This window comes from Falco cherrug, chromosome 15 (assembly GCF_023634085.1).
Source record: "Falco cherrug isolate bFalChe1 chromosome 15, bFalChe1.pri, whole genome shotgun sequence".
Lineage (NCBI taxonomy): Eukaryota > Metazoa > Chordata > Aves > Falconiformes > Falconidae > Falco > Falco cherrug.
The window spans coordinates 7997464-8011601 of record NC_073711.1 but is presented as its reverse complement, the minus strand read 5'-3'; the positions used below and the strand labels follow the sequence as shown (position 1 = coordinate 8011601).

General features: G+C 56.7%; 2 protein-coding genes across 2 annotated transcripts; one reads left to right on the top strand and one right to left on the bottom strand.

Moving 5' to 3' along the window:
- Positions 1-822: 822 nt before the first annotated feature.
- Positions 823-2925, top strand: SLC25A5 (solute carrier family 25 member 5). The gene is made up of 4 exons (XM_055727581.1): positions 823-1030; positions 1178-1664; positions 1781-1921; positions 2531-2925. Exons 1-4 carry the CDS (start codon positions 920-922, stop codon positions 2686-2688), a joined length of 897 nt encoding a protein of 298 aa, XP_055583556.1. The 5' UTR covers positions 823-919; the 3' UTR covers positions 2689-2925.
- Positions 2926-9384: 6459 nt separating this feature from the next.
- Positions 9385-13328, bottom strand: STEEP1 (STING1 ER exit protein 1). Its single transcript, XM_055727242.1, has 7 exons — positions 12994-13328; positions 12565-12682; positions 12364-12405; positions 12119-12257; positions 11501-11590; positions 11260-11352; positions 9385-10511 (listed from the first exon to the last, which is right to left on the bottom strand). The coding sequence occupies exons 1-7, from the start codon at positions 13115-13117 to the stop codon at positions 10449-10451; spliced, it is 669 nt and encodes a 222-aa protein (XP_055583217.1). The 5' UTR covers positions 13118-13328; the 3' UTR covers positions 9385-10448.
- Between the last annotated feature and the right edge of the window lie 810 nt (positions 13329-14138).

The window sequence follows — 14138 nt, the reverse complement described above, 5'->3', positions numbered from 1 at the left end:
AGGTGAGTTGGGTGCAGCCCTGCGGTGGGGCTGGTGGGGGGTACCTGGTGGGCTGTGTGCCCACCCGGGCGTCTCACCGCAGCCGAGCTCAGCGGTGGGGCTGGCGTAGGGAATCCCTATGATATTTGGAGAGCCCTGTGATGCCCGCAGTGTTGCGTACGCAGGGGGCTAGTGATGGGAGAGGGCTCTGAGTGGGGGGTACGCAGGGGGCTAGTGATGGGAGAGGGCTCTGAGTGGGGGGTACGCAGGGGGCTAGTGATGGGAGAGGGCTCTGGGTGGGGGTCCCGGCTGATGTGCTGTGGGTGTGAGCGGTCAGGCTGGATCCCGTGCGTGTCTGAGGCTCCGAGCCTGCCCCGTCCCCGCCCGGAGCACAGCCGTGCTCTGCCCCCGGCCGTCTGCATCACCCTCACCATGGCAGCCGGCTGGCGCGGAGGGGCTGGGGGAACGTGGGCACGGAAGGCCCCGTCACCGCCACGGGGGCTGCCCGCCGGAGGACGGGGGTGGCCGCGCCTGTGCCAGTGCGGCGGGGGGCCGGCGGGGTACCCCCCTCCCGGGGATGCGGCGGTGTGCGCCGTACGGGGGCCGCTTGGCTCGGTGCGCCCTGCCCGGGGCCGCCGCTGTGTGGTGCCCGTGCCCCCCCCCCCCTTCCCGGGGCCGCCGATTCCCCCCGCCCGGGGCCGCGGGCCATGTGCCCCCCGCCGGCTGCCGCGGCGGCCCCGTCCCCCTGCAGTGGCCACGCCCCCCTCCCTCAGCCAATGGGCGAGCGGGACGCGGCGGCGCGGGGCGCCCCCGCCCACGTGCCCGCCCCGCCCCTATATAAGGCGGCCATCTCAGCCGCCCGCAGCGCCGCCTCCCGCCTCCCGCCTCGCCTCGCCGGCCCGGCCTCGCCTCGCCTCGCCTCGCCCGCCGCCTCCCGACCATGACCGATGCGGCCGTGTCCTTCGCCAAGGATTTCCTCGCCGGCGGGGTGGCGGCCGCCATCTCCAAGACCGCCGTCGCCCCCATCGAGCGGGTCAAGCTGCTGCTGCAGGTGAGCGCCGGGGGCTGGGGCCGCCCCAAGGTCGCTGCAAGGAGGGAGGGAGGGAGGGAGGGAGGGGAGAGGAGGGGGGGGCGCGCCGGGGGGTCGCGGGGATGCGGCGCTGACCGTGGCATCCCGGTGACATCCCGGCCCCCACAGGTGCAGCACGCCAGCAAGCAGATCGCTGCCGACAAGCAGTACAAGGGCATCATCGACTGCGTGGTGCGCATCCCCCGGGAGCAGGGCGTCCTCTCCTTCTGGCGCGGCAACCTGGCCAATGTGATCCGGTACTTCCCCACCCAGGCCCTCAACTTCGCCTTCAAGGATAAGTACAAACAGATCTTCCTGGGCGGCGTGGACAAGCGCACCCAGTTCTGGCGGTACTTTGCCGGGAACCTGGCGTCCGGGGGTGCCGCCGGCGCTACCTCCCTGTGCTTCGTCTACCCCCTTGACTTTGCCCGAACCCGCCTGGCAGCAGACGTGGGCAAAGCCGGGGCTGACCGGGAGTTCAGCGGGCTCGGTGACTGCCTGGTCAAAATCTTCCGGTCGGATGGCCTCCGGGGCCTGTACCAGGGCTTCAGCGTCTCTGTCCAGGGCATCATCATCTACAGAGCCGCCTACTTCGGCATCTACGACACCGCCAAGGGTAGGTTGACCATAAAGGCACGAAAAGGGAGATGCTGGCCTGTGGCAGGCCTGTGGTGCATTTCAGCAGATGCTGGCGGCTCACCTGCCATTCTCCTCAAAACCTCTCTCCTGCAGGCATGCTCCCGGACCCAAAGAACACCCACATCGTGGTCAGCTGGATGATCGCTCAGACCGTCACCGCTGTTGCCGGTTTGACCTCCTACCCTTTCGATACAGTTCGTCGTCGCATGATGATGCAGTCTGGCCGTAAGGGAAGTAAGTGCCTGCCTCCTTGTGTGGGAAGTATTGAATCAACCAACTGAATCAACAGTTGGTGGGGGAGCTAGGGTGAAGGCAGAGTGGCTGGGCTTTCACCAAGACGTGTAGATATCCTCGCCTCTTGCAAGCGGCTGGGTGCGAGAGGGGCTGCAGAAGTGGATGTCAGGTGGGGGGACACGGACTGGTCAGTCTCCACAGCACACCTGTAAGGTGGCGTGCACGAGTCAGATACTTGTCAGTAGGTAGGAACAGCAGAACTTGCCCAAGGATGTTGCAAACTTGTGTCTCTGGGCCAAGAGGAGACGTCCCTGGTAGCAGGCACGGCCTGGCTGACTGCGCAATAGCTTTTGGGTCTGGAAGTGTTGGTGTCAAAGCAAACAGTAGCTGCCTTCTGCTCTAACCAGTCCTTCCAGTGTCTCCTGGGGGTGGTGCAGCAGCAGCATATCTCATGGGCAGTCTTGTGCTCTGATGCACTAGTACTAGGGAAAGTCACTCAAGAAATGGGATGCACTTAAAGTCACGAGGCTGGCAGGTACATTAGGCCATTTCTAACCTGGGTGGTAGGTGTCACGGGCATCTGATTCCTAACGCTGGCGTCTCCTGCAGGTGACATAATGTACACTGGCACTATTGATTGCTGGCGGAAGATTGCCCGCGACGAGGGCTCCAAGGCGTTTTTCAAAGGTGCATGGTCAAATGTACTCAGAGGAATGGGTGGTGCTTTTGTCTTAGTCCTGTACGATGAGATCAAGAAGTACACATAAGCTGTTTCCTGTTGTGAACTGGCATGTTGTTATGTGTAGTCTATGACCGTTCATGGACTTGTTTGAAAACCATCTAGTTACTAAACAGCGATGGCTGATGTTTATACAGGTTGGCATGGGGCAGAGGTGACTGCCTGCCCTGCCTTTATCAAGTTATTCCCCCTGATGGGACTCTCTGGTTTCTATTTCAGTCACTCCTGCTTAAAGAGTACAAAGAAATAAAAATCTGAAACCAGCTTTCTTCATCTCATGTTTGTTCTTGCAGCAGCTGCAGCATGAGAGGGTTGGGGGTCTCTGCCCTGAATGTAGAGAAGGAGGAAGATGAGCCACCTCCATCCTGCAAGCCTTGCTACCTTGGCCTCCGGCAGGTAAACACAGAGCAGGCTGCTGAGGAGGCTGTGCAGTGTTTCCTTGCCAGTGGTTGTGAGCTGGAATGGCGGCTGGCAGCCCTGAAGGACTCACCGGGCTGATCTCCCCTGAGACCCTGGTAACCAGAGATGATGCGCTGGCTGTGTGCCACCAGTCCTGCCTCTGGCCTGTCTGCTCCCCGGAGCTGATGAAACCTGGTTTTCAAAGTGCCAATTGCCTAAACCTTCTGGAAAGCACAGCCTTGCCCATGGCACTGAATGCCTGGGAGGCTGGAGAAATGTCTACGGGATATTTGCTGCTGTCTGGAGGAGCAGAGCTGGCGTCGCATACTCTGGCTTAGAAACTGAGCTACCTGCTGAGGCATGTTAAAACCCAGCCAGAGACCGTAAGTGCAGGTAATTGCTGCTCTTCTGTAGGAACCCTGGCTATCCTTGGCCTCGTGTGAGGTGGCGCGCTGTGGGGATGTAGTAGCTGAGCAGAGACAAACGGCTGCTGTGCCAGGGCTGTGCTTGCCAGGCAGGGAGTCGCATCCCCAGGCTCATCCCCTACCCCTGACAGTGAAGTTTGTCCCAGCCCCAAACTCTGGGGGAAGGGAGAAATTCCTTCTGGGATTCTTGCTGGGGCAGTTTGGGGAAAACACTGCAAGACTGGGCAATGCGTGTGGCTTGGCCTTCACCCAAACATCCCTGTGAGTCTGCGAGCCGCCCCAGTGGAGCTGCCTGGTTTCTCCCTGGGGAGCTGGGGTGGTGAGTGGATGCTCTCCTTTGCCCTTCCATCAAGGAGTCCTTCCTCGCCACCCCCACGCCTTTGGTCCTTTCTGGCTGCCCGGGCCTGCTCAAAGCAGTTGATCTCAATCACTGAAACTAATCTCAGTGCCGTCCAAGGCAGCCAAACAAGCCCTGGTGTTGCAAAGGGCAATAGCTGGTTTTATTGCTGAAATCTAAGCAGGGCAGCCGGGCACGAGCGTGCAGCACCATCCCACTGCAGATGGCAGTGGCGTGCTGGGCCCCCTGTGAACGGGTGCGTGGGTTTGTGACGGGAGGGGGTCTCGTGCCGTGCTGTTGAGCCTAGAGCCTGTGCTGGTGCTTTCCAGCTGCCCCTGCGGTGGGAGATACCCCCGCTGCCTGCTGTGGAAACAGTGGGGTCAGTATTTCCCTGGGAGATGCAGAGCAATGCCACCAGTGGTGGGGAGCAGGCAGGGGGGCTGTGTGAGGGGGCAGCGTTACAGGGCAGCCCCTCTCCTGCTGCACAAATGCAAGCTAATTAATTAAGGGCTCTCAGCTCTTATTGCCTCCTGCTGCTAAGCTCTCGGGGATTTCAAGGGCTGTTCTGAAATGCTGCTTGTTCCTGAACGCGGGGCATCCTTTCCTCTCCTTTCCTCCTCGGGGGATGCTTGGCCAGGCTGTAGCACAGGGAGGTAGGTGCATCATTTCGTGCTCTACACAGCGGGGGGTGACCGCAGCGCTGGGCCAGGCTGTTGTGCCGGGCGGTGAAGGAGCAGAGCTGGGGGACCTCGGAGTCCTTCACCCTACAGCATTTTGCATTGGGCTTGGAGAGCAGGGCTGGCACCGAGAGAGACGGGTTGTAGCTACTACCTGCAGTAGTTAATGCCTTTGGGACTCGGGAAACCCAGCCTGTGTTTCACAGCTTTTTTTAGCTCTGGCACATGGAGATGCAGGGCAGAGCCCGCGATGGGTTTTCCCTGCGGGGAGCACAGACCGGCAGCCCTCTCCAGCCTGGGGTCCCATGGGATTTAACCTCCCCCCCCCTCTGGGAGCGGCTTTATCTGGGGAAGCAGGCTGGGGGGGTCAGCTCCTGCTTTTGCCTGCCACAGGAGCACGTTACAGAGGGATTAAGGGTTTTGTTCTTGTGGGGAAACTGAGGCACGGGAAAGGGACTGGGGCCAGCCAGCGGCAAGGCAGCAAGCTGAGGGCAGTCCCCCAGCACCAGTGGTGTGGGTCCAAGGACAGCTGGGGCAGGGGAGGATTTTCCTCTTAAAAACAACTCCCGTGCCTGGAGTACCAAACATCTTGTACGTCATGACTTCCTCCAGAGGAGCTGTGCCCAGCCTGGCGTATCGGCCTCATCGCCACGGGGAGGGGTGTAATGCCGCTTTCGTCTCGGCCCCTTGCCCAGCGGCCGTAAATCCCAGGCTTAGAAGCTGTTGACGCAGCATCGCTGCAGACGGGATCATACGGAACACTTGTCACTGGCTGGGGCAGGTGGCGAGTGGCGCTGGGTGTTTGGAATGGCTGGGTGCTGTGCTGGCTGTGAGAGGGGGCTGCCCTTGTCCCCCACCAGCTCTGCGGGGCTGGGACCTTGCTGGCTGGGCTGGCGGCTGGGGGGACCACCCTTTGCCTGGAGGTTTGGGTGCCAGGCAAGGCAGGGGCAGCTGCCCTCTTCTGGGGGGGGGTTGGGTGGTGCTGATGGCAGCAGGGATGGGAGCGGGGCTCGGGGGCTCACCCCAGGCGGCGGGAGGGAGGTGTGATGGCTGAGCTTCCCTGCGCTCTCCTCTGCTGGAGATGGGCGCAGGGCCAGGCAGCGATGGGGACAGCAGTGTCCCCCAGCCCTCATCTCGCCCCACATCCAGGCTGAGCTGTGGAGACCACCAGGGAGCACCGTGGCTGGGAACAGAGGCAGGAGGGATCTCCAGCCACCTGGTGCAGGCAGGGAGCGGAGGCTCGGGGTATGCTCAGCAGGCAGGGGGGCAGCCCCAGGCTCACTCTGAGGCCGCTTTTCTCCCTCATGTTTACACCTTCCCATCTCTGCCTTCCATGTGCCACCAAAGCCTGACCTGCTCCAAGCCGTGTCAGCGCCGCGCGCAGCTGTGCGGGATCTGAGTGGGGCAAAGCTGCGCCCCAGGGCCGAGACGCCTCGGCTGGAGGAGGAGCAGCAGGAACCAGTTGTGTTGTGTGGAGTTAACCTGCTCCTGGGGAAACGGGCTGGTCTGAAGGCTTTCTCCAGCACATACACCACCCCTCTCGCTGCAGGGGCTGGTGCCTGGATCTCACCAGGCTTTGCGATGGAGACCGTCCCACCTCAAGGACCTCGCTCACAAAAGGTCAGTGTGATGCCGGCTCATCCCTGGTGGTTGGGCCACCCCAGGCTGTGTCTCTGGGCTCTGGATGGAGCCAGGAGTCCCCCTGCCCCTGTGTCCTTGTCACTATGGGCCAGGCATGGCCCCAGCATCCCCCACGTGCTGCCTGCACCGCTCTGGCAGCAGCTGGGGTGGGAGAGCAGGGGAAGAGGCGACACTTTGGGTCACACGGGGTAGAATCGGTTGTTCCCAGCGGGATGGGTGCAGTGAAACCACCTGCGGGACTGATGCTGCTGCTGCCCAGCCATGGGAGGTGTCCCCATCAGCTACCCAAAGCACATGGGGCAGGCTGTGGGGCACGAGCTAGAGCTGTCCCCGCAGGGACACAGCCCTGTTTGTGCACACCCTGATGCCACACTGAGCTGCTGGGGGAGGACAGGAGGAGCAGTTTGGGGCACACCGAGCCCTCAAGAGCTGCCAAGACCCACACCAAACCCCACAGCATCAGGGAGGTTCTGGGAAGTGGTGTCTCGCTAGGGGTTTGATGGTTGTCGCTGGCCACTTGTGCCTTGAAAGGCACCCAAAACCCCGGCATGCTGTGGCCGGCTCGGTTCATAAGATCTCCCCAGTGGAGTGCTACATGGCTTCCTCTCCCATTCCTTGGAGTCCAGCCCTGCAGCTTTTTAAACGAGCCCATTATTTTATATTTTTGAATGCCTGGATGTGGCAGTGCCCTGGGGACCTGTGGGGCTCTTTAGGATAGCACCAGCAAAAGCTGAGGCTAGTTTGATGTAGGTTGACCAGTCAGAGCTGTTCCCAAGCTGATCACATTGTCATACACCAAAAAAAGTTAGTGTGTGTTTATTGGGATTCATTGCAAGCGTCTAGGGAGTCAGAGCGAGCTGTCTGTGTGCCAGTCTGGTGGGTGACATAGCAGAAACAGCGCACAGCCCAAGGAGAGCTGTAACAGCTGACCAGAAGCATTTGCCTTCAGGCTTCGAGAACCATGAAGCACATGGTCCAGCCACCCAGTCACTATGGTGCCATCACCCCGTGGGGATGCAGGTGGAACTGGGGAGCTTGGGAGCATCCCAGCTGGGGCTCGCTGCTGCCGTGTCCCGCAGGCGTCTGGCAGTGTCGGTGGGGGCGGTGGGCGCAGTGCCCCGCACGGCTCCCTGCGGCACATCCCAGCACACGAGGCACCAGCCGTGGGTGCAAAGCAAGGCAACCGCTGCCGCCTGCGCCCTGGAAGGCAGCTTTCCGTGCTGGGTGGGAACGTCTGCCTTGTGCCGTGTGCCAGAACAGCAAACGCCCTGCAACCCTGCCCTGGGAGACAGACAGCCCCTTACTGGGCTCCCTCTGAGCTGTTAAACCTCAGCAGAGCCCAGGCAGGCGCCCGTAAAGCTGTACAGCAGCTTCCGAGCAAGCCCCAGGGACGCCCAGCACCCCAGAGCTGCGTGTGGGGAGGCAGGCGAGGAGGACCTCGTGTTGCTCCCCAGGTACAGCTGTGATTAACACCAATGAAGTTGGATTCGCAATTACTGCTTCTCTTCAGTGTTTACAAACTGCACGGGGCGGGTGTTTTTACAGGTTATGAGGAGCAAGGCAGCATTGCTACACACGGAGCTATTCTGACGCAGTAATTCAAACCAGGTTCTTGCAAAGCTGCTTGGAAAACGGACCAGACTAAGCTGTGAAACACACCAAGGTAAGTCTGGCCATGTGCGGCATTATTCTTGAACAGATCCCCTCCTCCACTTTGATTTTTACACGCTACTTTTTGCTTTGCAATACCTCTGCATCCAGACAAGTTCTTATGTACAATACAGTGCTCAGTTAAACAACCAAATCTATCACCCACCTATATTTACAGATTTCTAAACACTAATGTTGGCTTTTATGCTAACGCAAAATCTGACTCAAAAGAAATTTGGTCTGAAGGCTGCTGCAGATTACCCAGTTGCTACCAGGGTGTGGGAAACTCCGTGGAATGGCTAGTTTTATCCGTTATAATTGGACATATGACCAAGCATTTGAACTAGGTGCCCCTCCCTGTTGCTACAGTCAGCTAGTATCTTTTAATTCACCCAACTTGATTCAAATCGTTGTGAACTTGATGTAGTTGGGGTAAGAAGTACATACTTAGTAACGTATTGGATCAGATTATCTCTGTTGAAGTTGTTTCAGCCATTGACTGTGTAACTAGGGTGTATGAAAAGGATCTAGGGGACGGCCAGCGTGACAGACTACATGGTCCCTTCTGACTGGGTCTGTAAGCAAGTCCTGAGCCCAACTAGGCAGATCTTTAATGACAAGAATGAAAACCACTGACTGAACATGGGCTGGTTTTCTAAAAGCCAGAAAAGAGGAGTCCTGTGCCGTGAGCACTGCTGGGGAAGTTAGTTGATGTCAGTTGATAACTGCTACTTTGGACAACTTGTGCGCTCAACCAAATTTTCTTTGTGCCTCACCAAACCACAAAGATGGTCCTAGCACCGCCTGGCAGCCCTACATCAGCTGAAGCCCTGCGTTTTGTCACTCCCAACCGTAACCCTAACCGTAAAACACACACACTATCCCCGAGTCAGCTTCTGTTCTGGGTGTCCCTTGAAGCAGGACCATCCCTTGTCCTTTATGGCACCTGGAGACTCAGAAGTTTGCATCCCAGCAGGCCTCACACGGCTCCAAACCTATTTTCAGATTTTAAAGTCTTTGACTCCCGCTTGGAAAAAAAAAAACCTAATTTTTATGGAGACCAACCTTCCCGGCTTGGGCCGCTCCCAGAGGAACCCCGAGGCCCTCGCCTGGCCGGGCTGTGCTACCACACTTGGAAAAGGGCTTTGCGTAACCGAGTTGTACCCACTCATTCCTCCTGCCCTTACCGAGTATTACACACCACCTTAGAACTGCTTAACTGAAGAGCCTCTGGACACGGGCTTCTGGAAATAGGCTTCAGATTAGCAGATGATCAGCAGTGTCCAAGATCAGCGCTGCTTGAGTTAACCCGAACACACGCTCACCCAGCCTGGCATTAAATTGTCACACTGACAGATGCACCCCAGCTTGCCAGCTCTGGGGTAGAGTTCACTCCCTTCCTTACGCCTTACTTTTCTAAAGAAAGGAAGGACACATCCTTAGGCTAAGCAGACCTGAGGTTTCCCAGTCAGGGTTATAAAGCCAGATGGAAAATCTTTATTGATTATAGGTAGTCTTCCATAACGATTCTGGGAGATAAAGCATCTCATTCATCACTTGTATTATTTTATGATACTTAGTATAGTAAGAACACCTTAGGAAAATTATTTTAATGCAAATCTGTAGCCCGGTACTTAATCCCAAATAGAGCAACAAAGACACAGGCTATAGAGTGCTATTACATCATGTAAGAGACAAAATATTATTGCCCAAACAAGGTACTTGACAACATTAAGGATGGGTGTGTATTCATCCAAGTCCTCGGTGGCCAGTGCATTCAAAAAAATCTTCCCTTCTCCTTCACATTTAACCACTCCAAATACTGACACCGTTTTGCAGAACAGGTTAGTTCAGACATGCAGTTGTATTCTACTTCAAATGATCACCAATCATAGCAGCAGCTTCCAACTACATATTTGTACTCATCAGCGGTATAACGTGCAGGCAGTTTTTGTTTTCAGTAGTTTCCAAACAGAGTTGGGTTTCGTGTTCTTGTATCGGGCAGTATCAGCTGGGACAATGTAATTCTGTCCAACTGCAGCTTTCCAATGTTCAACAGGAGCTCTTAGAGCTCCAGCCAAGCCTGTGCTGGCTACCTCTGACAGCCTGTCTGCTGGCCAGGGTGAGCAGCAGCACGGTCCCCAAGCCCTGCATCTCAGTCGCTCCAGCCTGTGTTGGAATGGCATCTCTCTCAGGCTGCTGCACACTTTGGACACATTTAAAATAATAAAATGAGCAACAGGTACAAAGCTTACTTTTATCATGACTTCTTTGCTGTGCAGTTTACCTATTGCTCGAATACATTTATGGAAATCTTAAACATTTGAAAACTACCAAAATAAAAAAGACAGGTATCTAAAGGTGTACTGAACTCAGAAAGGCACCCAGCAAAGGCTTTCCCAAAAGTAAATATTCTTGCTGAACAGCTTGCTCCTAACACTGGGTCTGCAGAGAACTGCAGTTTCAGCAAAATCTCCAGTGCTGCTGGAGTTAGAATTGGTACCAGAGTACCACTGATGACAGAGAGGTACTCATCCTCCAAGCTAGTTGCAGCACGTTGCCCTTGAATGTTGTCTGTTACTTCTGCTTTGTTGACAGATAAGCAATAGCTCCTGGTAGCTTTCTCCTGTCTCCGAACACCCAGCAGATGTGCAGTGTTTCATTTGAACTGGTTATCAATCAGGGTTCCTTTCATCTTGGCTTTCTTAGCTTCCAATTCAGCCTGATTAAGAAAATTAAGACAGAATGAAATAATGTCTGGATATATTTCCCTTCAGTGCTCCAGTGAGGTCTGGTCTTCTTGTCTGACCACTGCAAGCTTTTCACACCAGGAGCAAAAGCAGCTCAAGTCCTTTGCTGACTCCCTCCTCCCCTGACATACAAAGCGAGGACCACCTTTAAAATCATAAAAAGCCCAAGACTAACTGCACAGGAGACAATTTCATATGTTCTGTCCTCAAGTGGAAGCTGCACATTACCCCCTGTGTTCATCTACTGCTCTCCTGTTGCAGCAGGTAAGATCAGCTGTATGTTCTTGCCATTAATTCTTCCAAGTGACCCTTTAAGTAGCAGCTGAGCTGTCAGGTCCTCCACAAGGACCTTAGCTTGCCCCAACGCTGCCAAGCTGGCGTGAGAGCAAAGCATTACGGGGGTGTTCTGGTTGGCAAAGCTACAGCCTGATTCCCCCTTCCCTTGTTCCTTGTTGTGTTGGTCATGGAAAGCCTCCCCGCAAAAGCCCTGCTGGCTGCTCTTCAGTTAGCCCTACAGGTAATTGCATATGATTTTAAGTTCAGGAGGACTAAAAGAACACCTCTATAAAACCTGTAAAGGAAAATTCATCCTCACAAAGCTACAAGTTACCTATCACTGTACCAGGATCTCTCTATACTTGTAGTCCAATATGCCATATAGCTTTTGTGTATGAAGCCAACAGATCTCAGGGATTCGTGTTCAACACTGAAGACACTCACCAACTCCTGCAGCCTTCTTTTGCTCATGCCTTTGCGCTCCAACTGTTTCTCAATCACTTTTGCGTTCTGTGCGTAAGAGTCTGCAATCTCCCTCTGAAATACATACAATGTCACTTTGCAACAGCAAACCCCAAAGTAACACCACCTCACCCAAATGGTGAGACAATCACTGGCTCTGAGCAGTGTCCGAGACAGCCGCCCGGTTTGGATGTCACTGCCCCTAAGGGCAGACAAAACTCACCGCTTCAATCTCCTCCTCCTCTTCATCAATTGTGGAGACTGTGACAGAACTGAACTTGCCCATGTCTTTGGTCCGTTTGGTCATCATCACCTGGGTGAGAAACAGAGTATTTTGTCAAACCTTGGCAACAGTTGTGCCACTAGGGATCACTTCCCCCTCCAGAGCTTTTAAGGCTTCTCATGCAAGCCATTGAGATTACCTGAACTCCATGGCTTGCAAAGAAGAACTATCCCCAGTGACTTCTAGGCTTAGGAGTTGTCATTAGCAGAAGCAAACTCAGTGACTTTTAACAGGTGAGACAGATTTTGTGAATTACTGTGCAGACTGCCAATCTGACCTACTTACAAGCAGAAACATTCTGGTAACTGAGCCTAACTATCAGGCACAGTCTAGATTTCCAAGTTTATTTTGCTTTCCTTTAGTGCTAGAACTTCAAGGTGCAGTGACCTCTGTAAAGGAAAACTTAAGGCAGACAGTGAGAAGACACCAAAATGAGTTATTGTTTAGAGGCCCTTTCCTTTCTTTTTTCTCCTCTTTGCCCCCTGCACTAAGTGATTTTACTCCCCACACCTTTCTGAAAAGCAGAGGTAGTCTTTTCACTTCTCTAAAGACAATTACCTTTTTGGGAGGTTCTTGTTTCTGAGTGTATATGTTTGTTTTCCCAAAGCCCTGGCCAAATTTGACCACAGCACCATCAACAATGAACGTCACGGGCGCGTTTTTCTGTTGGTGTTGATAAAAGAGCAGCAGTCCACACCTGGAAACAGAAACACACGTAGCTGTAAGAAAACCCTGATTCTGCATTCCTACGGTTGCCTCACAAACGTTCTAAAAGTCAGTAAAGAGCTGCTGGGGTCACTCACTTGCCACACTTCTTCCTGAACTGCCGCTCTATGCCTTCTGGTCTGGGGGAAAGAGGAAGAGTCTGAGAGGAGTGCACAAGCAGCGGGCACTGGTGGCTGGCTGACAGACCCCAGCCTGGTGCGGGGGCAAGGCCCGAGCAGGGCAGCCCCCTCCCCGGGCCGTGGAGGGGCTCTCAGGGCTGGGCAGAGGTCCGCTCCCACCTGCGCAGGAAGACGCTCTCCTCCTCCTCGGCGTTGCAGAACTTGTGGGCATGCTTGGCGGCGTCCATCACCCGGGCGCGGTCCCGTGGCCGCATCGGCAGCTTCTCCAGCTGGCAGTCTGCGGGGCGGCAGCAGGGCCGGGCTGGCGGCGGGGACCACACCGGCACCGCGGCCCCCCGGCCTGACCCTTCCCCGGGCCCCGCATCCCCTGGGCCCGCGGCCTGTAGCCCCCCCGGCCCGGGCCCGCGGCCTGTAGCACTCCCGCCCCGGGCCCTCGGGCCCCGCGGCCTGTCTCCCCACCTCGGGCCCTCGGGCCCCGCGGCCTGTCCCCCTCCGGGCCCCGCGGCCTGTCTCCCCACCTCCTCGGGCCCCGCGGCCTGTCGTTCCTCCCCGGCAGCCCCGGCCTGTGTCCCCCGGCCCGCGGCTCACCCAGGACCAGCACCATCTGCCCGCACAGGCAGTAGTAGACGTGAAGCGGCTTCTCCCCATCATCGTACTCCTCGCGGTCACGGGTGTCGGAACAGACGACGGAGCGGGACACAACCTTCGGCATGGCGGCGCCGACACCCGCTCCCCCTCTCCCCCCCCGGCAGGCCCGGCCTCCCCCCCCCCGCTAGCCCGGCCCCGCTCCGGCTGGGTGCCCTGGGAAGAGCTTTGGGGCCGGTGTGTGCCGCAGGGCTGAAGGCGCCCCGCTTCCGAGCCCGGGCTAGCGCAGCGCGATGGCGTGTTAAATGCAAATGACAATGGCGCGATGGCGGCGTGACGTCATTTCTTACAACAAACGGGCGGCTGAAGCCGGCCTGGAGGCCGCGGGGGACGGGAGGCAGCCCCGCCCCCCCCGGGGTGGGCACCGAGCGGGGTCTCTCCCTAGCAGGCACCCGGAGCTCGTCCAGATCCTGCTGCGGGGGCTGGGTGAGAGCAGGAAGGGTCAAGAACAGGAGACTTTCAGTGCAGCCATGAAAGCAATATTTTTATTATTTCCTTTCAGCTTCTTGCGCAAGGCGGTGGGCCTTCCTGCCGTGGCTTTTTCTGAGGCCGCCCCCCCGTGGGGCTGTGTTACATGAAGTTACACGTGAGGATAAATAGAAAAACAGGGCCTATCCAGTCTGTTCTAGTCAACAGCAGGGAGAAATTGCTTACTCCCAAAGGCTATTAAAAAAAGGTAGAGATTATTTTCCCTTGGAAAAAGCTCTCTGTGGAAGCAGAAAGTGCAACATAACAGGTTGTGCTGGTTTTGGCTGGGACAGGGTTAGTTCCCTTCACCGTGGCTGGTACTGGGCTGTGGTTGGATCCTGCTGGAGCAGCGCTGCTGACACAGGGGTGTCTTCGCTGTTGCTGAGCAGGGCTGGCACAGAGCCAGCCAGTGGGCTGGGGGGTACAAGGAGCTGGGAGGGGGCACAGCCGGGGCAGGTGACCCCAGCTGACCCAAGGGGTATCCCATCCCGTATTACAGCATGCTCAGTACGTCATATTCAGCTCAGGGTAGAAGATGGAATGGGGAGACGTTCAGAGTGATGGCGTCTGTCTTCCCCAGGCACCGTCACGCGTGCTGGAGCCCGGCCGTCCTGGGGATG